This window comes from Girardinichthys multiradiatus, chromosome 21 (genome assembly GCF_021462225.1).
Source record: "Girardinichthys multiradiatus isolate DD_20200921_A chromosome 21, DD_fGirMul_XY1, whole genome shotgun sequence".
Taxonomy (NCBI): domain Eukaryota; kingdom Metazoa; phylum Chordata; class Actinopteri; order Cyprinodontiformes; family Goodeidae; genus Girardinichthys; species Girardinichthys multiradiatus.
The window spans coordinates 27,062,726-27,088,570 of record NC_061813.1 but is presented as its reverse complement, the minus strand read 5'-3'; the positions used below and the strand labels follow the sequence as shown (position 1 = coordinate 27,088,570).

The window sequence follows — 25,845 nt, the reverse complement described above, 5'->3', positions numbered from 1 at the left end:
GAATGATCTAGCTTTAAATAGGTTGTATGTATAAGGATAAAATCTAATATTAACAGGGCTGTTTTAAATGTGCAGGGCATACATTGTACAGATTGAACTGATCTGAATGTAACTGGATTTCAATTTGACTGTTGGCTTCATTTACAGATAAACTGAATTGGACAGAACTCAATTGGATTTGAATTGGAGATATTTACTTCTTTTCTGTTTCTTACTGAAATAAATGTATTCAATTTGGTTTTATGATTTCAACTTAATTAAATGTTTTAAAATTGAATTGAACCGAACTGAATTAAAAAAACAATCGGAGTCAATTGAACTGAGCTTAAATAAAAAGAATGAAGTTGAATTGAACAGAACTGAATAGGTTTGAACAGAAATGACTTGAATTGTACTGAATTGAGATCAGTCAAAGCAAAATGAGCTATATGTAATTAAATTTAATTAAATAAATTAATCTAAGCTGTACTGGAATGCAATAAATTGAATAGAAATAAGTTAAAAATATAACTGAAATTAACTGAATTTATTTTAAATTAACTGAATTTAATCGTATTAAATTCAACTTAATAGCACTAAAATGCAATGAATGGAGTTACCTTGAATTAGATTAAACTGAATTGAGATGCATTGTGTTAAACTAAACTAAGTTGAACTGAATAATTAGGAGAAACCAAGCTTCAAAACGTAATCACCATGACCGTATATTGTTATATTGATATATTGGTAACCTTTTACATTGATACTTCTCGTTACTTTTTACCAAAAAAAAAAACTTCATAGGAAACTTTATGTATGTAGATGTAGAGTAAATGATATTTCCACAATCAAAAAAAGATAAAAAAAACTCTTTGCATGGTTGTCATGTGTGTGTTACTTAAGGAGAGTTCCCAGCCCTGCAAACCAGAATGCGAGCTGTGCTCAGAGTGGAAGTGGAGGCTGTTAAGTTTCTGAAGGAGGAGCCTCACAAACTCGACAGCATGCTAAAACGGGTCAAGAGTCTGACCGACACTCTCAGCAGCCTGAGAAGGTAGGAGGAAAATGCAGCTAAAGTAGGGATCCGGTGAACAGGTGCTTCTGGAGTGTAGGGGGTGAGTGTGTGAGGGGGCAACTGAAGATGAAATCAAACGGGCCACTACAGAGCTTCTCGAAGGAGTCTGATGTGAGAGATTGTGCTGTTTGATTATACTGCCTTCATGCCATCAAAGCGGTCATTCCTTGTGAACATAGGAATCCAGGATCCAGCTAGATTTTCTTTCATCACCTTCACTGAACCGATGACCAAATTAATTTGGTGGACATTGTAGTACTTCATTTCCATTTTAATATGTCATACATACCAAACTCAGTCTTGGCCTTTTGCTCAACCATGAGTTGTACCTTTCAGAAAATAACTTACTCCCTTAAACCACATTTCTTTACATCATAGTCTTTTTAACTGAATTTTTATGTTATTTGTATCAAATACCGTTTCACTCAATCTGCAGATATTCAACTGAGGGTTCTCAGAAAGGGGTCGATCCTTCTACTAGTGTCTCAGTGGGTAACAGCCACACAACAGCTGCAGAAGCCACTGCAGAAGGTCCCTCCACATCAGTCCAGCTCGTCTCCTCCTTAGCTACACCAGAGCCACAGACCTCCACCGTCAGATCCGAGGTGATGCCCTCATCCCCGGTGGTCATCCATCATGTCCAGAGTTCTCCAGTTCACATGCAGCAGTCCCAGCAATCTGCAGCCCTTTCAGTTCAACCCAGTCCTCCCCTCAGCCCTAGCCCCACTCAGAATCCCAGTCCTAACCTGAGTAAGCCTCAAGACCGGGAATCTCCAAAATTGGTCATCTCAGATCCACAGAGTCCTGCCAGGCTGAAGAAGATTCAAGGGAATGGCAATGGCGCTCCTCACCAGGATCTCGTAATAGAGGAGCTCCAGAACACTAAGGAGAAAAGCAAAAACAGAGTTATGTCCATCGAGGTATGTTTAGATGTTTTCTCATGTTTTACAGTGCATTGCAAAAATACTTACACCTCTAAGCAGCAGCCTAGCCGATGCCCCCCTCCAGGAAGGTGTCACAGCCAAACACAGAGCCATGCCAGGTGTAGCTTCTAGGACAAGAAAAAACAGAGAGATAACAGAAAATTCTCTCTATCTACATCTAGCTTTAGAAGTCTAGAATCTAACCAGCTGACTTGTTAGATCACTAGAAGTCTGCCATTTATTAGTTTTGAAGATATATATATATATATTTTATCTTCTGTTTCTATCTTTTAAAACTTGTAGGCAGCTGAGAAGGAATGGGAAGAGAAAAGGCAGAATATGGGTCACTATGATGGCAAAGAGTTTGAGAAGATCCTTCAAGCGGCCCAGGCCAACATGATGAAGGGAATTCCAAGCTTAGAGTTAGAAGAAAGCCAAATACTGCCCTCTGCTGGTATAGTAGAACAGGGAGACATTCCCAGCCCGGTCGAGTCACCATCAGGTACAAATCAAACCTACATGCAACTTCACTGTGTCATTCTATGCCTAAAAACCATTTACTTAGCATTATTTGTTTGAATAACTTGTATTACAGAGGAGCCTCAAGTAGACAAACCTGCCAAGAAGGGGTCTGATAAACGTCCGAAGACTTTAATGGAGAAATCTATCAAGCTAGCGTCCTCAAAAACTGCCATAAAGCCAGCAGGCATTGACAGTTTGACCAAACAGGTGTCTGACAAATCAAACAAGTCCCCACCACCGCCACCTCCAAGAAAACCCTTCTCCAACTCCAGCTCAGGCATGACTACAACACGTTCTGGAGAGGTGGTCTACACAACTCGGAAAGAGAGCATCTCATCCCAGGTCAGTAGGGATAAGTAGTTAATGTCATGTCATCTCATTTAGGTCTGTGTTAATTAATCAGTCCATGTTATGCTAATTACATCATTTATTTTATTTGGTTGGGCTAGAACTCCATATTCTATTTCATTTCATTGGCATACAGGTCCTTCTCAAAATATTAGCATATTGTGATAAAGTTCATTATTTTCCATAATGTCATGGTGAAAATTTAACATTCCTATATTTTAGATTCATTGCACACTAACTGAAATATTTTAGGTCTTTTATTGTCTTAATACGGATGATTTTGGCATACAGCTCATGAAAACCCAAAATTCCTATCTCACAAAATTAGCATATTTCATCCGACCAATAAAAGAAAAGTGTTTTTAATACAAAAAACGTCAACCTTCAAATAATCATGTACAGTTATGCACTCAATACTTGGTCGGGAATCCTTTGGCAGAAATGACTGCTTCAATGCGGCGTGGCATGGAGGCAATCAGCCTGTGGCACTGCTGAGGTCTTATGGAGGCCCAGGATGCTTCGATAGCGGCCTTTAGCTCATCCAGAGTGTTGGGTCTTGAGTCTCTCAACGTTCTCTTCACAATATCCCACAGATTCTCTATGGGGTTCAGGTCAGGAGAGTTGGCAGGCCAATTGAGCACAGTGATACCATGGTCAGTAAACCATTTACCAGTGGTTTTGGCACTGTGAGCAGGTGCCAGGTCGTGCTGAAAAATGAAATCTTCATCTCCATAAAGCTTTTCAGCAAATGGAAGCATGAAGTGCTCCAAAATCTCCTGATAGCTAGCTGCATTGACCCTGCCCTTGATAAAACACAGTGGACCAACACCAGCAGCTGACACGGCACCCCAGACCATCACTGACTGTGGGTACTTGACACTGGACTTCTGGCATTTTGGCATTTCCTTCTCCCCAGTCTTCCTCCAGACTCTGGCACCTTGATTTCTGAATGACATGCAGAATTTGCTTTCATCCGAAAAAAGTACTTTGGACCACTGAGCAACAGTCCAGTGCTGCTTCTCTGTAGCCCAGGTCTGGGGAATGCGGCACCTGTAGCCCATTTCCTGCACACGCCTGTGCACGGTGGCTCTGGATGTTTCTACTCCAGACTCAGTCCACTGCTTCCGCAGGTCCCCCAAGGTCTGGAATCGGCCCTTCTCCACAATCTTCCTCAGGGTCCGGTCACCTCTTCTCGTTGTGCAGCGTTTTCTGCCACACTTTTTCCTTCCCACAGACTTCCCACTGAGGTGCCTTGATACAGCACTCTGGGAACAGCCTATTCGTACAGAAATTTCTTTCTGTGTCTTACCCTCTTGCTTGAGGGTGTCAGTAGTGGCCTTCTGGACAGCAGTCAGGTCAGCAGTCTTACCCATGATTGGGGTTTTGAGTGATGAACCAGGCTGGGAGTTTTAAAGGCCTCAGGAATCTTTTACAAGTGTTTAGAGTTAACTCGTTGATTCAGATGATTAGGTTCATAGCTCATTTAGAGACCGTTTTAAAGATATGCTAATTTTGTGAGATAGGAATTTTGGGTTTTCATGAGCTTTATGCCAAAATCATCCGTATTAAGACAATAAAAGACCTGAAATATTTCAGTTAGTGTGCAATGAATCTAAAATATATGAATGTTAAATTTTCATCATGACATTATGGAAAATAATGAACTTTATCACAATATGCTAATATTTTGAGAAGGACCAGTATATTAATGTTTTTATTTTTAGCTGCGTTCAGGCTTGCAGATTAAAAGGCCAAAATAAAAAAGAGAACACAATTCAGTTTCAGTTTTATTTATATAGCGCCAATTCACAACACATGTTGTTTCAAGGCTCTTCACAACAGTCAGGTACATACATTCCAATTAATCCTAACCATTGAACAGTGCAGTCAGATTCAGTTATTTATTCAAATTGGATAAAAAGTTTTTCTATCTAAGGAAACCCAGCAGATTGCATCCAGTCAGTGACTTGCAGCATTCCCTCCTCCTGGATTAGCATGTAGAGACAGTGGACAGTCCCTGGCGTTGGCTTTGCAGCAATCCCTCATACTGAGCATGCATGTAGCGACAGTGGAGAGGAAAAACTCCCTTTTAACAGGAAGAAACCTCCAGCAGAACCAGGCTTAGGGTGAGCGGCCATCTGCCACGACCGACTGGGGGTTTGAGAGAACAGAGCAGAGACACAAAGAGAACAAAGAAGCACTGATCCAGGAGTCCTTTCTATGGGAAGGAAAAGTAGATGTTAATGGATGTAGCTCCTTTAGTCGTTTCACCTAGAAAGAAAGAACAAATAAACTCTGAGCCAGTTTTCAAGGTTAGAGTCTGAAAGAGAGCACATAGAGTTAGTCACAGAAAAGCTCAGTCAATCGCCATGTCTAGGAGAGAGAAAGAGTTAAACACTAAAAGACAGGGCCATGTAGATAATTGGTAGAGGGTGAGCATTAAGTTGTTGCCAGCAGAAGCTTGGACGATGCCCCTCTCCAGAAAGGTGTCACAGGTAGACACAGTCAGGCCAGGTGTAGCTTCTAGGAAGAGAAAAGAGAGAACAAAGTTAGAAGCTGAAATAACAGCAAATAATGCAAAATTGGAGAGTAGTGTGAGAATGTAGCGAAGAGGGTGAAAGTGATCATTATGTCCTCCAGCAGCCTAAGCCTATAGCAGCATAACAGAGATAGCTCAGGATAACCTAAGCTACTCTAACTATAAGCTTTATTAAAAAGGAAAGTTTTAAGCCTAGCCTTAAAAGTAGACAGTTTGTCCATCTAGAGCCCACTGGTGGCCATTGTTATACTAAAAACCACAACGATTGGGATACCTCTCTCTGTCAGACTGATTATAACCATTGGAAAAGAGAAGGGGTCATACAGGTAGCAGAAATGGAGGGTGTGTTTGCACCTCAACCATAACTGAGCCGGTTTAGGCTAAACCTGACCCCCCTTACTCCATCCGACAGGGAGGGAAGAAGACAGAGGTAAAACATAAGGAAGATAGCTCAGGATAAACTAAGCCACTCTAACTATAAGCTTTATTAAAAAGGAAAGTTTTAAGCCTAGCCTTAAAAGTAGACAGGGTGTCTGCCTCACCGACTGAAACTGGGAGCTGGTTCCACAGGAGAGGAGCCTGATAACTAAAGGATCTGCCTCCGATTCTACTTCTAACACAGGTGCAGCTGAAAGTTGCCAGAGAGCGATGATGCTGCATTTGGAAGGCAGAACTCAGGCATCAGGGCCTAATATAATGGCCACCGAAAAGAAAAGCGGTGATTGTCAATTCTTTAGCTTGAATTTGAGTTCATAAAGTGGAGACTTAGATGTTGCTTTATGGAATGAGAAGAATGAGATCAGGAGAAATGTTGCCTGAGAGCAATAGCTTTATGACCTAACAAACTGGCACCCTATGGAGGGATTAAATGCACAGCATCCATTTGACATTTTCCTGGGACTCCAAGGCCTCTTTTAGTAAAAAAAAAAAAAAGCTAATTTTGAAATTACTTATCTGCTTTTCAGCCAAAAAAATGGTAGTATTGATATATTATTGTTTTGTACCCTTAAGATTTTTAGGCTTTCTGGCTATAAAACTTGATGTTATATGCACTTTAAGCTCTGTAATTTTGCTAAGAATTTATGACATCAAAAAACAATGGTCCCTCTTCAGGTTTTTGTCATCGTAATGCAGTTTTCTTTGTACAATCAGCACAATGGCACAAAACCTTGACACATTCTTGCTGCATAATGTAAAGTAGCTTAATTTACATGACTTTTCACAGGAGGTTGAGGAGGATGCTCCTCCTCCATCTCCTCAGCCGAAGCCCACAAAGGTTCCTCCAGAGACCAAACCGAAACCCGTCACACCTCCTCCCATCACTGCTTCTGGTAATAGAGAAGAGGAAGATGATGGCGACAAGATCATGGCCGAGCTTCAGGTTAGATGCATGTGAAAACTCACACTCACATTCACACTCAAACAATCCTGGCAATCAAGTGGACAGGGTTTATTTGTTTCTTTATATCGGGGATCTTTTGCTTATCGCTTCTTCCTGTGGTGGTTGATTTCATTGGAAGTGGCAACAGCTGGGTGCTGACAGATGCCAAAAGAAACAATCCTCCTTAGTACGTGACAAATGGCACAGCTGTGGCTGTAGTGCATAAAGTCTTCATCCCGTCCTGAAAATCTTTGTCCCCATGTCCCTTTGACTTGTCTCCAACCTTCAGGTTTTCCAGAAGTGCACAGTTAAGGATCTAGGGATAAAAAATTTGGTTGAGCCCACCAATCGAATTGAACCCCAAATCAAAGAACTAAGACCAGGGAATTTGTTGCCCCTCAAAGAGAAAAAGGTAACACGTGTGTCGCCGTGCAGCTGCCCAACTAACTGCCTGCCACCAACAGCTGCGTAATGCACTAGCTGCCTGTTTTTCCTAACACTTCTACCACCCCTGTGCTCATGCTTTGACTCGAAAGAAACCTATAGCCACTCTCTCCACCAAACTCCTTTCCTTGCTGCCTTGTTTCCTTCCCATGTTTGATTCTGCTGGATTTCACAGCTTTGGTTTTTTTCAGGATTAAGTCTGCATAAAATTGAGCTGGTGTGTCTTTTGTATGATGTGTTTCAAGACTGATTAAACTATCATTTGTCTTTTCTACCAAATCAATAAAGACCTGTAATATACCATGTATGTTGTGGGCAATTAAAACGTCTTGTGTCTTTCTTTAATAGCATTTAAATGTTATGTAAAAGAAGAAGAAAATAGGGAACTTGGTCAATTGATTGACAATTCAGATAAACAGCATACTTAAAATCACATTTATAGACACAATGTGTTTTTGCAGACTTGGTTCACCAAAGGTCAACTTTACCACTTTGCATGCTCCTCTCCCCTCTTATTTTCTGAAGTATCACTTCCCAATCTCTTTGTCTTTGCACAACTTCACCTCAATTTGCTTTTCCGAGCTTCACACCTTCATCCAATCCAACTCCAACTACATTGTTTATTATTGTGACAAAACTCTAAAGAATATGCATATGTTCCAGGAAGATACATTTAAAAGGTTAAACGTGGGAAGTTGTCAGTACCAGTTCCTTATCTGTAGTAGAAAGACGTCATACACTATGAGGTTGTTTCCAAGCAAATAAATCCTCAGAGTGGCAAAAGACTAACAAGCTAGTCAGCTTAGGCATGGCAACATATGTAGCAATGTAGGAGAAACCAAGTATTAAAAACTGCTGTTAAAGGAAGATAGGGTGGTTTTGAATTTTTAAATTTAATCGATGGACTAGACCCGTACCAGATGCCAAATATGATTGCTTAGGCTGCTAAACATTTAATGACGTGGGCAATTTCTTGGTATTGTCAGTGACGCACACAACTAGTTTATGTCTAGTTTGGTGGGAAATATGTCAGTGGCCTACACAAAGGAAAACACTGCTGTTTTAACCGGCAAGATGAAATTCTTTCCTTTTTTTTATATTTAACTATCAGTAAGCAGTACTGGCCATGAGCTTTTTGAGCATTGGAAAAACTCCAATTCGTCTGTAAGCCTAAAATTTAACATGTTTCCAGCATGCCTAAGACAATAAAATCGACAGCAACTGTCTATATTTCTTTGCAAATGTATGTGTGTTGGCTAAGAAACGCACAAGCTGTTTAGTTTAAAAAAAAAAGGTGTCTGTAAAAGTATTATCGATAGGCTTAAGCCTAGACCTAGTCCAACGCCGGCCTGGTGATGTCTGAAAATACCATAAACCCGTCTTCCTCCAGGAGGTCTGACAGTAGTAGCCACAGAGACCAACCTGAAATGAAAGGATATGAGCAGGTGCACACATGGTGTCGTGTTGAATTTCATAAATCCTCCTTTGCTATTTTATGACAATCAGTCGTCTTCATTTTAATATTTCCAGATTTGTGATAAGGACTGGTAAATGATCAGATTGATCATCTCTGTCTCTGATTGGCACAATTTGCAAAACCTCACACCTAATTTTGCATCAATTAGACCTCAGTGGCATCATTTCAATAGCAGTGTCTCTTTACCTGTGTTATGTATATCCTCAGGGCTGTCGGACTGAAGGTTAGCTTATGTACAATTGCCAACAAACACCCTATAGAGTAAACATTTAGATTTTGCATCCGAATGTAAGTTGTGCACCTGCATCGAGGACGGTATGTGCTTTGCTGGTCATGTAGTGGTTTAAAAAATGATCCCAGTAGGACAATCAGCTGATTCGTAAAATCATATGATGAGGCAGATTGATACATCGGATAAGCTTGTTACTTTCCTCCACTCAGAGGATGCATTTACTTTTCCAAAAGGATCCTGGTCATATGTAATCTTCCATCGCAATAAAGGTAACTATTACAAATAATAACTTCATAGAATCTTACTTCAAAAATATCAGAAGTAGCCCTTTAAGTGATTTTTGTAAAACATGTCTTTCAATGTTTTAGGATGAGTGTAAGTGCGTGTTTACTGTTAACTTTCAACACATGACACCCTTGGTAATGTTGATGAAATTACAAAATATCTTATAAAACATGAGTTAAACTGTATAACTAGATGTCATTTAATGAAACTCTTTCATGTACAAAACAGAAAGTCAGAATCAAAGCTTCCAGAAGTAAGGTTTTTATCAATAATCTATCATCTCAAATTGAGTTAATCTCAAAGAGGTTACACACAATTATCTGAGCTATATTCCGTTTTGTACAGTATTGAACAGCTAAGCATTAACAGAAAGTTATGCAATGCAAGAGTGTGGGGAAATAATTACTCGATACCCATCTGGTTTCTGAATGAACAGTTTCTATTTTTAATTGTAGTTTTATTTTAATTTGAAGAGGTACGAAACTTCAGCAGCAACAGATTTCATAAAAATTAAAGACTTAAAAAAGTTTTTACAATCTTTTATTGTAAAGCATTACTAAAAAAATTCATGATTAAGACTGAACCCAGTTTCTGTGAGACCAACCTGTTGTTAGTGACGAGTTGTGGCATGATAGACATGATTGTGAGTTAGCAGTAAAAGAAAAAGTTATTTTAAACAGTAGACAGTCGTTTCATTATGACTTCAATCAAGTCAGCACAGGCTTCTCCCCCTCCTACTCGTGCGGATTTGTGCTACGTAAGACCTCAGCTTTGTTGGGGTGACACAGGCCACAGAAATGTTGCATTTTTTGCATGTATCTCTTTGATAGTGCTAGAAGTTAGAGCCTCCATCACTGTTGTTTATTTTTTTGCTGACATCGTGGCAGGAACAGTAAGAGCAGGAAAAACACAATGCAGGAAACAAAGCAACCAGACGAGGAGCATTTACTGAGGGTTATAAGAGGCACACAGCAGGCCAGCTCGTGCTCTCATCATGGCCATCTTGCACATTCATGTGCAGAGAGAAAATTGTGTTCAAGATGTCCATTGTATACATTCAGACAAGTAGTCTAGAATAGATGGGAAATTATTGTTGGCTAGCGGTTTCTTTTAGTTGCTCATCAGGTTTGCACACATCTCAGGATGGGTAAAGAAACCAAATATGACCAAAGTCTTTAGAGTCTCTAGATTATTTCTCTTACAAGCTCAAAGTAGTGTTAAACGTGTCTTTGATGGCAGGGACCACAATATTTCAACCTATTATTTTGTACTGCAATACCAGTTTTGTTCTTGATGATTCAGTTCCTTAAAAACTCCTCCAGTGTAGTTGTGGACCAATCTCTTAGCTTACTAATAATCATCCTCAACCCAAGATTCAAGAACATGCAAAGAGCCACTGACTGAGGGTGATTGATGATATGGTTGTATAAAATACAGATTATTCACCCGTTGGTGTTTGTCGCAACACCAATGGGTGAATAATCATTATCGCTACTTGGTATATTTACTGTTTAGTATATTTAAATTTCAAGTACCATACATTTAAAATCTGCATGTTAATATGTTTTGCCAATTTAATGGACTTTTATTGCCATTGATGCCCACCCCTTCTTAAAGATTTAAATAACCAAGATGTTACAGTTCAAGGACTATCGTATGGACATTGTGATGATGGAAAAGAGAGAGAAGAGTGAGAAAAATGTGAGTTAAATGAATCAATAGTGTCATTACTATATTCAGCAAAATCCAAGTACATATTTTTCTAATTTCACACAGCCCTAAGTGATGGTCATTTTATATTTATTTGTAATACAAAAACTGTCCCACCAGGGATGGAATTTGCTAAAAGATCAGCAAGATGGTCATTTAGCACATTTTCATCCTTGTAGACTCACCATCTTGTCCCTGATGTTTGTTGACAGCTCTCTGGTCTTGCCCATGATGGAGAAGAGGTTGAAACAGAAAACCTCTACCAATCTCTAAGAAACAAAAATCTGGCTTAGTTATTGAACATAAAATACTTATTCAGTCAAAGTCAGATTTTTATGTAATTTTTCAGGATTTGGGGTTGATGCTCTTTCTGTCTTCTTTATGATAAAACTACTACAGGAAAATTAGAGACTGTTCATTTCTATCTATGCGAGCAAATATACAAAATTACCAATTCCCCCACTGTGTAAAAAGAAAAGAGTTCAAAGGGATATGGTAATATCTTTTCACTGACCTATGGAGGATAATTGGTCAATACAGTTTTAGGAATTTTTTTATTTCAGAGTTGATCTGTTGCAACCTGGTACACCAGTTGCACAGTAATATTATTCCTTCACACATTGTCCTAGCAGAGCTCAGAGCCAAGTCGAGAAGATAAAGATCCAGACACAGATGAAAATGGAAATACTACTACAAGACAGAGCCCAGGGGTATGTACAACTTTCAGTTCCTAACACTCGTTCAATTCATTTAATATTCATTCTAGAGTTTCAGGGTTTGAAAGTAATTCAAGATTCTAAATTCCATGTTGACAGGTCATATATTACGTGACTGGCCAGATTCCCAAAGATCAACCACCTCCATCAGGACTGGAAGACACCCCAGAACACAGGGAGCCCTCACAACCTCTAACACAGGTGTCAAATGTCAATGCTAATGACAATTCTCCAAGCCAGCAACATCAGATGCTGCCTATATCTCCACCACCAAAATCACCTCCGTCTGTTACACCTCCACCGATATCACCTAAACCCACTGGACTCAAGGGATTCAAACTCCCACGAAAGCAAGTTAAACGTGCTGAGTCCTTGAAGACTAGTGCAGAAGTACAAAAGGAAAAAAAGCTCAACAAAACAACCACTGAAAAGAAAACCAAACTGGCACCAGAGCATGTTTCCTCAATTAAAAATACAAAGCCTGAGCAAATGTTAACCACAACCAGCAGTCCTGTAAAAGAGCTACATAGAGTTCCTCCACCTAGAAAGACTGCAAGCAACAAATGTGATTTACCTCAAGCTAATTTTGAAGACAGTACTGATGGAACCGGTCTTAGTCCTGACTTACCAGGGGAAGAAGCGCCCCCACCACCGGACATTGCATTTATGATCACCAACAAAAAGGTTCAGCCACTGTCTTGTAGCGAGTACCAAGAACTGGTCAGTGCCAAGAAAGGTAGTGTCCAGACAGTTACTGTTGGCAATGCATCAAACAGAGCCAACACTACAGTTGATCCCAGTGTGCCACAGGATAATGGCTTTAACAAGAAGCCTGTCATTATCATTTTTGATGAGCCAATGGATATCCGCTCAGCTTACAAGCGACTGTCCACCATATTTGAATGCGAAGACGAACTGGAGAGAATGCTTGCAGAAGAACGCATCGATGAAGAGAGTGAGGAGTCAGACACGGAGAGTAGCGGTGGGCTGCAGTTGAAAGCTGAAGGTGCAAAGTTGGTGGATGGTGAAAAGATCATGTCCACACAGACTACTGTGGAGCACACAGGATCGTCATCCTCATCCTCATCTTCAATATCTGACCTAATGGATGGTGGAATGAACACGGAGACAAATGGAGATGCCAAACAAGATGGGAAGAAGAAGTTCAAGTTCAAGTTCCCCAAGAAACAGCTAGCAGCACTGACACAAGCAATTCGCACAGGCACCAAGTCTGGAAAGAAGACCTTACAGGTGGTGGTGTATGAAGACGAGGAAGAACCTGATGGTACAGTCAGGAAACACAAGGAAGCAAAGAGATTTGAGATTGCTCGCTCAAAATCCTTTGCAGAGACCATCAAGGAATCGGTGTCTAGCACACAGAAAGACCAGAACTCAGACACCCTGTGCAGAACCAATGAGATTCGGAAGAATGCCTACAAGACTCTTGACAGTCTTGAGCAAACAATCAAACAGCTGGAAACCACTATTAATGAAATGGGACCACGCTCCACGGAAGAGCCAGTCAGCACTGAAGACACCAAGGCAAGAACTGGGAAAGACTCAGATGTTCTCGGGTTAAAGAGGTCTTCCTCTCTCCCTACCTCTAAAGCGCATGGGCCTAAAGTACCCGGCAAACGTTTGTTGCAAAAGAAGACAAAACCTCAGCTCCTTCCTCGCCCTGTTGTTGCCCCTTCTGCCACGAACAACACCACCGCTGTCCTCAGTGTGCCTACCACCGTACAACAGGTCTCTCTCTAGCTATTGTTGCACCAGGAGAGTTTGGGTCCTTCTCTTTCACTTTCCAACCTACCTTCACTCCAACCCTAACCACTGAAATTACAAAGTCATTAATCCACTCCACAGGTGCTCAGAAATGTTGGAAGTAACCCCAGTGGCTTTGCCACTGTGAAATCATGGTGACATGATTGGGGTGGCATTTTGTTGGGTTCCTGACTAGCATCTTTTTCCTGCAGCTCATTGCTAAAACTTGGAGGTTTTCAGCAAGTGGCGCACTGATCATCAGAGAAGTCATGATGGTCGTTACCTCCTTATTCTCAACTGCATGCACTATATATACTGACTTTGAGGTTTATGGTCCTTCTGGATGCATGGTTTTCACTGGTGTTGATTTTTTTGAGGTGTTAAACTTTTTCCCATGTTTTGACTTCTCACACTTCCAAATTATTCTGTTTTTTTCTGCCCTTTTTTTTTATTTCTTGTTTTGTTTTTCATTTGGATCCCCTTGCAGAACACCAGTGTTGCTTCCCCTACTAGTCGGATGCCGGTCCCTTTGTCTGCGAAGTCCAGACAGTCGCCGGGTACAACTGACAAAGCTGGAAAACAGCAAAAACTGCAGGACGCTCAGAGGCAGTTTCGACAGGTAGTTTTATTATAGGGTCTTACCGGAGACTAGGAGAATTAAAGTTAAAGGTTATTGAAAGCATGGAGCATTTAACGAGGGGGAAAAAAAACTACCAAAGCTGTGAGATTTCACTTGTGAAAAAGAAAAATTAAAGCCACAGTGGTTGCAACTGTGGATCTGTTATTGTTATTCTCGAATCTGCAAAGACACAAAAGCATGTTTGACTCTTGACTGTTACCCCATAACATCACTGTACTGTATGCTTCTGCATGTCCACACTGCTCATGGTTTTCACTGTGTTGGTGGCTATACAAAACAAAATGGAGAAAGGCAAAGAAAGGTGGATTCCTGTGTTGTCATCATCTGAGTTGTCATCACATCTCCAGTTCTCCATCACAGCTGAGTTCCTAAACAGTGTTGCCAAACCCTAAAACCCTTCTGGCAATGTTCGAATACAGATTTAACAGATTTTTTGTTTGGCTCCTCCCTTCTCATATTGCAACTCTGCTCAAACCCGACATCACTGCTCAGCTTCCTTAACCCCACGGTGATACGTTTTCTTACCGTCAGGACCTTGGCATAACCTACTCACATTGCACCATCAGTTCAGTGGAGTCCACATTGTCCCTGTCTTTTTCCACTCTTCAAACTTTTAACGCTTTTTTCCTATTCACTCCAGCTCCCTATATGTATCTTTGCCTTCTCGATTTTCTCCGACAGCTTTTCACGATGCCTAACAATGCCTCTAACACAGATACACTACTGTCTGCCATCGTGCTGTTTAACCTTTGCAGTTTTCTTTCTTGGTAACGTGTCTCTCAGTTCTAGAAGAAAAAAAAACAGAACTTCCGTATACAGCAGGGAATACAAGTGTTGAACACTTAAGCATTTTTCCCAGTTAATATGTTTCTAAAAAGGCTATTGACATTCAATTCACAACAGATGTTCTTGACAACCAAAATAATCCACACATACAGGAAACCCAAATAATTAATTTATTAATAATCCCTCGTTATGAATTTCGGTTTAAATTCAAATTTAAAAATGCTTTATTAAACCCAGCTGGAAATGTTGCATTAACTTAAACTATCCAAGTTTCTTTAAAGGGTCATTTGTACATGGTTATGGTTGTGTGCAGGAAGGATATCCTGTAGCATCTGTATTACAGTAGATCTGAAAAAGCCTCTGACTGAAGATAATGTGTTGCTGTATTAGTCTTTTGATGAGGATGCTCATGATTGTCCATTATCTGTTCTTATTGTGAAGCCTCCTTTATTGTAGAGGCTCCAGAGCAATTACCAAAAAACAAACCGCATTGATGGCATTCATTACAGACAATTTTCTAAACTTAGATTTTTTTTAAGTCAGCCCAATTGGGGTTATAACTCAGAGGTGGAAGGACATCATTTGCCCTTAAAACAGCCTCAACTAGGTACTCCTTGCAATATTTCTTATGCCTGGTTCCCACAGCAGGATTTTTATGCTGATTTTTGCCCTGATCTTCTGCTTCTAACATGCCCTGATTATCGTGATGCTCTTAAGATAATCTAAAGAGATATTGCTGCCATGTGTGGTGTGTTAACAGTGATCTAGTCTGCTCGGAAGGACTTCGGGACCGCTCCGATGTGAAATCTGAGATATTCAACATTTCGGATTGTCTTGCCCCGATATCCTACTGTATGGGGTGTTCCCCGATGACAAACGAGCATGCAGCCTGTTGAATGTGATGTGTGGCCAATCAGAAAGCGACGTGACAGACGGAAGGAGATTACTCTAAACTCACGTTTGATCTCGAGAGGTTTGTGTGAGATTACATTCTGTAATCTGAATGTTTGTTGGAGAAATCTGTTCATGTGTGGTGTGTTGTGCTTGCCGTGTGGCTGGACACCACATACTGTGGGACCAAACGTGTTACACCTATATTTAATCGTCACGTCTGGGGTCTCAAGTTTTGAAAATCAGCCAACAATTTGAATATCCTGCCGTGTGAACCAGGCATTACAGAAGAGTCAAAAGATTAATCAGAAAAGAGCTTAAGAAAGACCTGAAATTAGTAATACTTTTAAATAAACAATAAATTATGCACTCAGCAGTTATGCACTCAGCCACAGTGAGTTGGGGAACATCATGAGAGCATAATGATATGGGGGCTGTTTTTCAGCATATGGTGGTAGCAGACTCCATATAACTGAAGGAAGGATGAATGGAGAAATGTACCAGAAAATATTTTAAAGGCATCACAAGATGAAACAAGGGTGAATTTTACACCAAGATAATGACCCCCAACCCCACAGCCAAATAACGTGCTAGAAAGACCCAGTCATTCATCTAACTTTAATACAATTTTAATCATTTTGTTACTCCGTACAGAAGACATCTTGAAGTTTTTTAAGTATTTAACACATTTCAGTGAGCAAGTTCAATAGTTTTACCTTGTGTAATTCCCCATTATTTCATATTACTTTATTTGTGGACTTATTTGTTTTGATTTCTTTGTATATGTTAATTACCTGGGTTGTTGCCAACATCTGCTGTGAATTTCATGTCAACAGACCCATTAGAGAAATAGTGACTAAGACAAACATGTCACATGTTCAATGCTTATTTTCCTTGCTGTTTGTTGTTTTTGGTGACTTTTAGTTCTGCCTCATTGATGTTGATGTTTGTGCAGCCATACTGTTTGTCCATGTGAATAACTTAAGGTTGTTTTTTTTAACATCGCCTTGCCCTTTACATGTGTTGTGTGACCAGTTTTCTTTTTTTGACAACCAGTATCTGTTTTGGCATCTGTTTGCAGGCTAATGGAAGTGCTAAAAGAGTGGGAGGGGATCATAAAACTGCTTCCCCCACTGTACCCGTCTCTAAAATCCCTGCTTTTTATCTTAGCTCTGCTAAAGGCAGCCCCCAGTTTGCGCTAAACTCCGATGCTACTAATCCCATTAACCTGTCTTCTTCCGCTCCTCCCTCTGCGACAAAGTCCTCCGTCCTGTCCTCTCACACCCCCCGTTCCGGTTCCCTACCCTCATCCCATATCCCCTCACTGTCTAACGGATCCCTCAAACTCCCCGCACCTTCACAACACACAGGTAAAGCTCTCTCATTCTCCTCACAGACTCAGAACGGTCGAGTGCACTCCTCCTCCTCCTCCTCCTCCTCCGCTTCATTCTCCTCCTTCTCCCCCTCCCCTCTGTCTCCCACACCGTTGGGCCCAGGTGGGAAGAGCATCCGCACCATACACACTCCCAGCTTCACCAGCTACAGATCGCACAACGGCAGCAGCGGCAAATCCTCCATCCCAACAGCCACAGCAGCTAAGGACACAACTTAGCCACATTGTCACCCCGTGTGCTTTATAGCACAGCAGGTAGACCTGAATATATTCCATGTAATATACTTTCAGTTGTTTTTTTGTTTTTTTTCTTCTGTCATTGGACTTTTTTTGTTATTTGAAAGTATTATTAAAATGATGCACTCCCTCTGTTTATATTTTGACACTGGCATTTGCGCACTGTTTGTTTCCTCTCATTTTCTGTTCACTTGTTTGGACTTTTAGTGTACCGGATGACCAACATTATACTTTTTTTTTTTATGTATCTTAGACAACATTGTAGATTGACTTTGCAGTTGAAGTGAAAGGTTTTAATTGTGCTGAAAATCTATATATTTTTGCAGTAGTCATAAACAGGGAATATAGAGTTAATTTACAATCACAATATCATGTAAATTCTTTTAATTTTGAAAAAAAGAGAAATTTAATAACTAGTATATTTAATCCTCTATATTTCTTATGTTCAGGATGAAAAGTAAAAGCCTTTAATGAATTTATACAAAATTTTAAGATGAAACTCATGATTAACTTAGATTTCCTAGAGTATTTTTTTATTTTTAACAAACATGAACTGCCAGCTTCTTTTACAGATTATCAGCTGTACTCATCATTAATGCAAGTTTTCATTTTATTGTGCCTATTTGCCAAAGTAGCTGTATACTGGCTCACTTCATGCCTAACTACAATCATGTACTTTTGGAAAATTTACACGCTCTCTTCTTGGTGTGACGGCCGACGTCAGTGGACAAAAGTTGTGTTAACATGTATTATTGCTGTTCATGTGAACTGTACTGAAAACCAAGCGCTAAATTTGTTTCAACTACATGTGCATACCAGCAAATGCTTTTACTAAGAAAATAAGTAGTTGTCTTTTTTTTAACATACCAAAGTTTATTTGTATGCATGCCTTTGAAATACTTTAGGAGAGTGATGTAAAAGAGACAAAAATATGTTTGCACAGATAGATTTTGTAAATATTTTGGTTTTGTTTCTCTTTTTCTTGTAAAGCTTTAAATCATGATATAAATGAACAATGTGGTTAAAGGTGTGTTGGAGTAGCAAACGCAAATAAAGACTTGCATGCATCAAGTGCACTGAACCTTTGTTAATTATTAAAAAAATATATTTTCTGTTTTGCTTCCTGCTTAACATGGAAACGTGTGGGTAAACCAGTGTGTGTGTTTGTGTGTGAATATAAAGGCTGATGCACACACACCGTTCTGGTAGACTTCTCACTTCTGTGTGGCTTTATCAGTTTCTTACTCAAACACTGAAGTCCCCCACTCTTGGTGAGCATATTTAGAACTGGGTCCAGCTCCAATTACAGGTAAGATTGTTGTGCTCTAAATGTATCCTTAAAGTTGTAAAACTTTTTGCTGCTTTTTCTAGTTTTTATCTACACTAGACAGTTGTTTAAATGCTGTACTTTGTGATAAATAGCCTTAGAACATTGAAGTCATATAAAATTAAAGTATAAATTATAAGAAAAGATGTCATATTTAAATGCTCTTGACAATTGTTGTCACACTTTATCACAGTAACTCTCAGTAAAGCAATGAAAACATACATTGGCTACAAAGAGGAAACTGAGTAGTTCCTCTTTCCTGGAAGGTCACATTTTCTTATCACAATTGTGAGACAATTCTGTCATTATTATACACAATATTGCCAAAAATGTTTAGATTCTTGGCTTTCCACATATATGAACTTTAATGATGGTTTTAATACATCATTAAAGCCATATTTCAATCTCCATCTTCTGATATTGGATAAAAGGCCTGGCCCTCGGTCAATGCAAAGGTGTTCCATCAGTTTTAGATCAGGGCTTGGTGCAAGCCAGTCAAAGTTTGTCCACTTACTCACTCCCTTATGGACCTTAGTTTCTGCACCGGTGCACAGTAATTTCAGAGTGTTTTTACATAGGTGGGAGCATGTAATTGTCCAAAATGCCGTTGTATGCTGCAGCATTAAGTTTCATTCATTGGAAATAAGACTCCAAGCCCAACCCCTGGTCACTAACTTTATACCACATTCCTCCCTCCACCAAGTTTGCACTTGGCACAATGCAGTCAGATAAGTCTCTTTCTCCTGGCAACCGGCAAACCTAGACCCACCCATTGGATTGCATGACAGAGAAGCATGACTCATCAGTCCAGAGAACCTGTCTCCACTTCTTTAGAGTCCGTTGGTGGTGTGGTTTAAACCACTGCAATGAACCATAGCAACCAACCTTTGTATTGCACTTGTTGATGTAAGATTTGAAAGCAGCTGTCTGGCGATGTAAACTCATACCATCACCTGGACTTGTTGATCCCGCTCTATAATTGTTTTGTGGCTGAGTTGCTTTTGTTCCTAATTGCTTTCACTTTGTTACGATACTAACAGTTGACCATGGGCTTGCTGAACAGGTGGCATCTAGCGACCATTAAAAAAATTATTGTAGAAGTGGTCTGCATGCCTTAGTGGCTATAGAAGTCATTGGAGCACCCGAATTCAGTGATTTGAAGGCGAATCTTAATACTTTTGGCAACATAGTGTATTTTTTTATATGATATTTAGGTGCATCTTAATAAATTGGAATAACAAATTATTTCCCCAAATTCATATATATATTTTTCCAAACCAGTTTTATTGGTATCATGCAATATATCATTCCAATTTTCTGAAAAACTGAATTGTGTTTTTTAATTAGCTGTAAGCCATATTCACAAATATCAACAGAAATAAACACTTAATATAATTCAAATTTATTAAGTCAAACCTATATGTTCTGAGAGTAATAACTAAACGTTTTCTTTTTTCTGCACTAGATTGGTCCTTGCTATGACAGCTATGAATATTTCCAATTGGGATGAGACCGAAGGGTTATACAGAACAACTCTGCCATTGTGGGATGTTATCCTCTCCATGTTTTACATACTGATCTTCTTCATTGCTGTGCCTGGGAATGTCTTGGCATTGTGGGCATTCTGTCACCAGAAGGGCACTTCACCCTCTAAGGTCTTTCTGAGAAATCTGTCTATTGCGGACATCTGTTATGTCCTTATTTTACCTATGCGCATAGTTTATCACCTCTCTGACAACCACTGGCCCTTTGGGAACATCCTCTGTCAGCTGTCAGGCTTTCTTTTTTACCTTAACATGTACTGTAGCCTCTACCTGATGAGTTTCATCAGCCTGGACAGATTGCTGGCTGTAATTTTACCTTTAAGGTCCCAGTTTGTAAGGAAGCCTTTGTATGCAAATATAAGTGTGGCCATACTGTGGGTGATGGTTATTGTGTCTATGATTCCATCACTTTTCTCAAAAAAGAACCAGGACAACTCCGCTAACAACTGCAGCATGCTGTACCTTGAAAGAACATCATCCAAAGCTTTGATCTCCACCATGGTTGCTTTTCTAATTCCCTTCTCTACCATAGTTATCACCTATGTAGTGATTCTCTTGAAACTGAGAAACCTGAAACAACAAGAAGAGCGTCCGGTAAAAGACAAAGCTGTGAAAATGATCATACTTGTAGTGATGAACTTCTTGTTTGCATTTGTTCCATATCACATTTGCAGGATAATATACGCTCAACGTATAGGTGGAAGCATGGAGTCATTGAAAAGAGCCAATCAGATCACATCTGCACTGACCTGCATCAGCGGTGTATTGGATCCTGTAATGTATTTCTTCTTGAACAAAATGTACAGGAATACATTTCTTCATCTGTTTTGTAAAACTAGGAGATGTGATCTATCAGTTTAAAGTCTCTGAATGACTGTCTTATTGTTGCACATTTAAAGGATTTAGAGATTTTTATTTAATATTTGTTATGCATTATTTGCACTTGCAGTTTTCTATATTGTCTTATAGCAACAGCTAAATATTTTTTTTTTGGAATTTTAGGTTTTAGACAAACAAAATAATAATTATGAAATGGAATGAAAGGATGCATGGCTTTCATTATTATTATAGTAATAAAAATCTGAAAAGTGGGCAAATCTCTTGTCTTCAGCCCCATGAGAAATGTAACAGAACCACCTTTTCTGCAATTACAGCTGCATTGGGCAGTTTTCTACCACACATGCAGGTAGGTCAAAAATGTCCAGTTTGATCTCATTTGACAGAGCACCTTCTTCCACCTGTTTGCTGTGGCTGGTATCTTAGTTTGGCTGAACAGCCATGTCTTCACAAATTTGCAGTTCCTATGTCGGGTGATGTTTTGAACAGCTCTCTGTGAGATGTTCAAGACCTGGGATATTGTTTTTTTTAACCCAACTCTGCTTTAAACCTACCCACAACTTTATCCCTGACTTGTCTTCTGTGTTCCTTGGTCTTTGGTGTTTGTTCAATAATGTTCTTTGACAAATATCTGAGGCCTTCATCGAACAGCTGCATTTATACTGAGATTAAATTATACATCGGCAGACTCTACTTATTAATTAGCTGTCTTTTGAAGGCAACTATTTGGACTGGATTTTATTTTTGGTAAAAGAGAAAACAAGACTGAATTCAAACTTTTTAGGTTTTAATTTATAAAAGGTTTGAGAAACCATGAATCATTTTCAAGTGGTTTTAATTTTTTGGATATTTGTCATTGACATGAAACTCATCTAAGACATGATACCTGTGAATGTTTTTAAATTATTTATAGTGCATTAGTTAATTTAATACATTCTTTGAATAAATGAAGACATATTTCCATTTCATACTTCGTAAATGTGGTGATGTCCTTATGATGTTATGGCATCATGACGAGGATAGCAAGAAGATGTAAAGTTATGTCCTGCTAAAGCTTCATGAAAATATGCCTGTGAATAAACGCCCGTATCAAAGAATTGACCTGTGTCCGATGTTGGTGCTGATGAAAAGAGCTACAATACCACTGTTGCAGAATAACAGCATGAACCAATAAAAATGACTCATGCATGGCAAGTACTAAAACAAAACCTCCCAGTTTTGATTGCCATTAGATGTTATTTTTCTAAACCACACGGTATTTGTTTAAATATCCAATATTGCCTAACTTAAATATAAATGCTTTGATTTTCAACAGAAAAAAGTGTTTACTTTCTCAACCAATTATGCTTTCTTGTGGGTTTCAGAAGGTTATGACCAGTAATTCATTTAGAAAACCAATATTTTATGAATAATAAAGTGGATTGCTTTATTATTGCTGGAAAACCACATTTGCGATATTCTATATTTTGGCACAGCTGCCCATATTCTTTTTATTATTATAAAAATAGGCATAAAAATAAACATTAAGAGAACACTATCCTGCGACAATTTTCAATGCAGAGCTTTGTCAAGCAAAGAAAAATGAAATAACAAAATTAAATCAAAAACTCAAAACGATTTCAAAATGAAATATCAGGTATGCTGAAGCAAGGAAAAGGGAATATAGCCACAGCCAATTAATTTTAGGGGAAGTAGCTGAAATTACAGGTTTTAACCAAACTTGGAGACTAAAAATAACTACAAAACAACATGACCCACTGAATGTGTTTAACATTTATATTTATACTCTTTTGGTTTTTTTTTTACACAATTTCTTGGTTAGCATCTGTAAATATGCTACTTGAAGGACAGCACCAATGCTGTGCTGTAATCAGTCTGCTGATAATCTAATGGAGCGAAGAAAATTCTTTTAATTTAGAGCTGTGCCGGACATAATGTTAAAAATAGAAATGTAAAGTCATGGAAATTTTTTTGCAGTGGCACAGAAATTTGTGTTTTGCAAATTTTGCATTCTTGTTTTATTAAGACAATTCCTATTGTTGTTAGATTATCATCCAGAGTGATTGGATGTCGTTTAACTGAATTCAAAGAGACTCAGAATCTGTTGTACTTTTCCTTTTAAACCTTGGTGCTGCCTCTGACATGTTGTTTTGTCACTTTCTACTGTCAAGATTCAAACAATGTGTAGGCATTAAAGAGTGCTTCTGTGGGTCCGGTCATATCTGACACAGAGGAGCTTCCCTGTCCAGATTAAAGGACACAATTTGTCTATAAAGCCTACATGGCCTGGCCCTAATTTATTTAAAGCAATTCTTACACCATCATACTCCAGCAAGAGGCCTTATGTCTACTAAAACAATGCATTTGCATGATCCTCAAACCTAACGAAAGACCAGGGGTGACTGAGCTTTTACATTGGTCAGATCCATTCTGTGGAAAAGCTTTCCAGTGCAGATGAAAAAATGCTCAGACAATAGACAGTTTCAAAGACACCCGGCAACCCATCAGTTTTCATTGGTATTCATTTGTAGTGGAGTTTGACACTGTGGAGATATATTATGTGTGTGCATTAATTATTATGTTCATAACCAGTGTGTTATTATTATGTTCATGAACAGTGTGGGAAATAAAATGTATAACCTGTGTTAGTATAAGACATTGTGGCCTGCAGAAGTGTTGTTGCACAAACTTGGCCTTGAGTGTGATGAAGCAGAAAATACTGAAGAACTGTAGGGAGAGGATGTGAAAAAGATTAACGGGCCAAGCACTCCCTTCTCATATCAGCAGAAAAGCAGAGTGCAGGTGCTGGGAGACAGGAACATGTCCTAATATGGTAGGCAGGAAAATGTGTGTACGTAACCATATGTGTGAAAAAACTGTAAACAGGGGCGCTGTTCATTTTCATGTGTTTTAATAAAAGCCATGTGCCCAGTGAAAAGCTCCGAAGTCGTCTCGGTGTGTGTTGTGATCACATGACAGAGAGCTTCCCTGGTCCAGGTACTTGAATAACATACAGCTGTTTCCGTGTGATTTATTCTAATGTCTTGTGAACTCTTTCAGCTTACGGTGAATAAACCAACACGCAGAACACCCCTTGGGGGGGTTCTTCAACATCACCCTAATGTAACCCTGTTGTGCTTATCCTGTCTTTTAAACTGCAATTGATCATATATTGTAAGGTTTTTTTATGTTTTTAGATTACTTAATATTTAAACTTTTTTACCTTTCCATTTTGGTAATATGTGTTCTGATTTGCTTCACCTGTGTACAGCCGTTTAGTCCAACCTGCGTGGTTTTATCTGTGCTTTTTAAAACAAATATTACATGACTTTAGAAAGTTAGAAGAAAAAAATTTTGCTTTATTTTTTTCCACTGAAAAATATTCTTTCATTTAGGACAGTCATGTAAGAACTGGTAAAGCTGTGAAGCAGGAGAGGCAGCGATTGGTTACCAATGGTTACCTCTAAAAAAAAAAAAGCATGCAGACATCCACACTTTGCATCAAATTTATCTTTCATGGAAGGACACTGCTGCTAAGAATTTTACACTAGAATGAAATGCGTTCTGCATAATTTTTAGTTGCATGTCTGTCTTCTTTTGAGTGCTCTGCAAAGGTGAGTGTTGAGACCTGTGTCATACCAATAGTGAGATATCCTTTTTTAAGAAAGGTGGTGGCAAAACAAAAGCTAATAAATGTGATTAATTTGTCCAGTGGACAAGAATGGGTCACTATCTGTCAGCTTAGCAGACCAGATTGACTTGAAACGTATAATGAAGAGGATTAACAGTGTCAAAAATTATACGACATATTGCAATGCAAATTCATTTTGTTTACTGATAACAGCGGTTAAAAAGTGACTTATTTTTTACCCTGTGTGCTATAAAAAGCTCTAAACATCAAACGGAAACAGTCAGAATTCTATTTCAGAGACGTTTCTTTAAAGACAATTTTAACAGAAACCAAAATGAGGAACTAAAAATCCTCTATTAGTTTCGGGCAGCTAGTGTAACGTTTTCCTTATTGATAAAAACATAACTCATCTACAGTAGTGCTTGACACACTTAAGTGTTTCAGATCATGAAACAAATTTAAACACCAGACAAAGACAACAAAAGTAAACAGATAATTCAGTTTTTAAATAAAGGTTTTTATTATTAAACTAAACCTACATGCCCCCCCCCACCACCCAGGTTAAAACACTGCTGGTTTATCACACCTGAGTTCACCTTCTCTAACCAAATCAAGGCCTGACTACTGCAACATATGATCTCAATCAACTAATCACTTAAATAGGACCTGCCTGACAAAGGGAGGTAGACCAAAACTTTGTCAAAAACTAGACAACATGCTGAGAATCAAAGAAATTAAGGAACAAATGGGAAACAAAGTAATTGAGATCTATCGGTCTGTAAAAGGTTATAAAGCCATTTCTAAAGCTTTGGGGATTCCGTGAACCACAGTGAGAGCCATTATTCACAAATTACAAAACATGCAACAGTGGTGAACCTTCCCAGGGGTGACTGGCCAACCAAAATTACCCCAAGAGCGCAGCGACGACTCATCCGAGAAACCACAAAAGACCCCCCCACAACATCCCAAGAACTGCAGGCCTCATTGGCCTTAGTTAAGGTCAGAGTTTCTGTCTCCTCCATAAGAAAGAGACTGGGCAAAAATGGCCTGCATGCCAGAGCTCCAAGACAAAAACCACTGCTGAGCAAAAGGAACATTAAGGCTCGTCTATATTTTTCCAGAAAATATCTTGATGATCCCCAAGACTTTTTGGAAAATACTCTGTGGACT

The 25,845-nt window shown here is 39.1% G+C and overlaps 2 protein-coding genes across 14 annotated transcripts in view; both read left to right on the top strand.

Annotated features, from left to right (window-relative positions):
* Window positions 1–18,408, top strand: part of si:ch211-285f17.1 (sickle tail protein homolog) — a 197,614-nt gene extending 179,206 nt beyond the window's left edge. For 9 of the 13 annotated variants that reach the window (XM_047349215.1, XM_047349211.1, XM_047349213.1 and 6 more), the window contains 10 exons: window positions 883–1,030; window positions 1,488–1,971; window positions 2,278–2,476; window positions 2,570–2,838; window positions 6,609–6,764; window positions 7,054–7,176; window positions 11,542–11,622; window positions 11,728–13,374; window positions 13,877–14,008; window positions 16,788–18,408. In XM_047349215.1, the coding sequence (XP_047205171.1) occupies window positions 883–1,030; window positions 1,488–1,971; window positions 2,278–2,476; window positions 2,570–2,838; window positions 6,609–6,764; window positions 7,054–7,176; window positions 11,542–11,622; window positions 11,728–13,374; window positions 13,877–14,008; window positions 16,788–17,318 (3,770 nt within the window). In that variant the 3' untranslated portion in view covers window positions 17,319–18,408. The remainder of the gene's footprint in view (window positions 1–882; window positions 1,031–1,487; window positions 1,972–2,277; window positions 2,477–2,569; window positions 2,839–6,608; window positions 6,765–7,053; window positions 7,177–11,541; window positions 11,623–11,727; window positions 13,375–13,876; window positions 14,009–16,787) is intronic. The other 4 variants (XM_047349210.1, XM_047349223.1, XM_047349217.1 and 1 more) reach the window with 4 other exon arrangements.
* A 109-nt stretch (window positions 18,409–18,517) lies between these two features.
* si:dkey-96n2.3 (uracil nucleotide/cysteinyl leukotriene receptor) lies at window positions 18,518–23,935 on the top strand. The gene is made up of 2 exons (XM_047349224.1): window positions 18,518–18,645; window positions 20,129–23,935. The coding sequence occupies exon 2, from the start codon at window positions 20,142–20,144 to the stop codon at window positions 21,066–21,068; it is 927 nt and encodes a 308-aa protein (XP_047205180.1). The 5' UTR covers window positions 18,518–18,645; window positions 20,129–20,141; the 3' UTR covers window positions 21,069–23,935.
* Window positions 23,936–25,845: the final 1,910 nt, after the last annotated feature.

What these genes read in the sequence shown, in the direction of transcription:
- si:dkey-96n2.3 (XM_047349224.1), top strand. Translation starts at nt 20,142, where the DNA reads ATGACAGCTATGAATATTTCCAATTGGGATGAGACCGAAGGGTTATAC.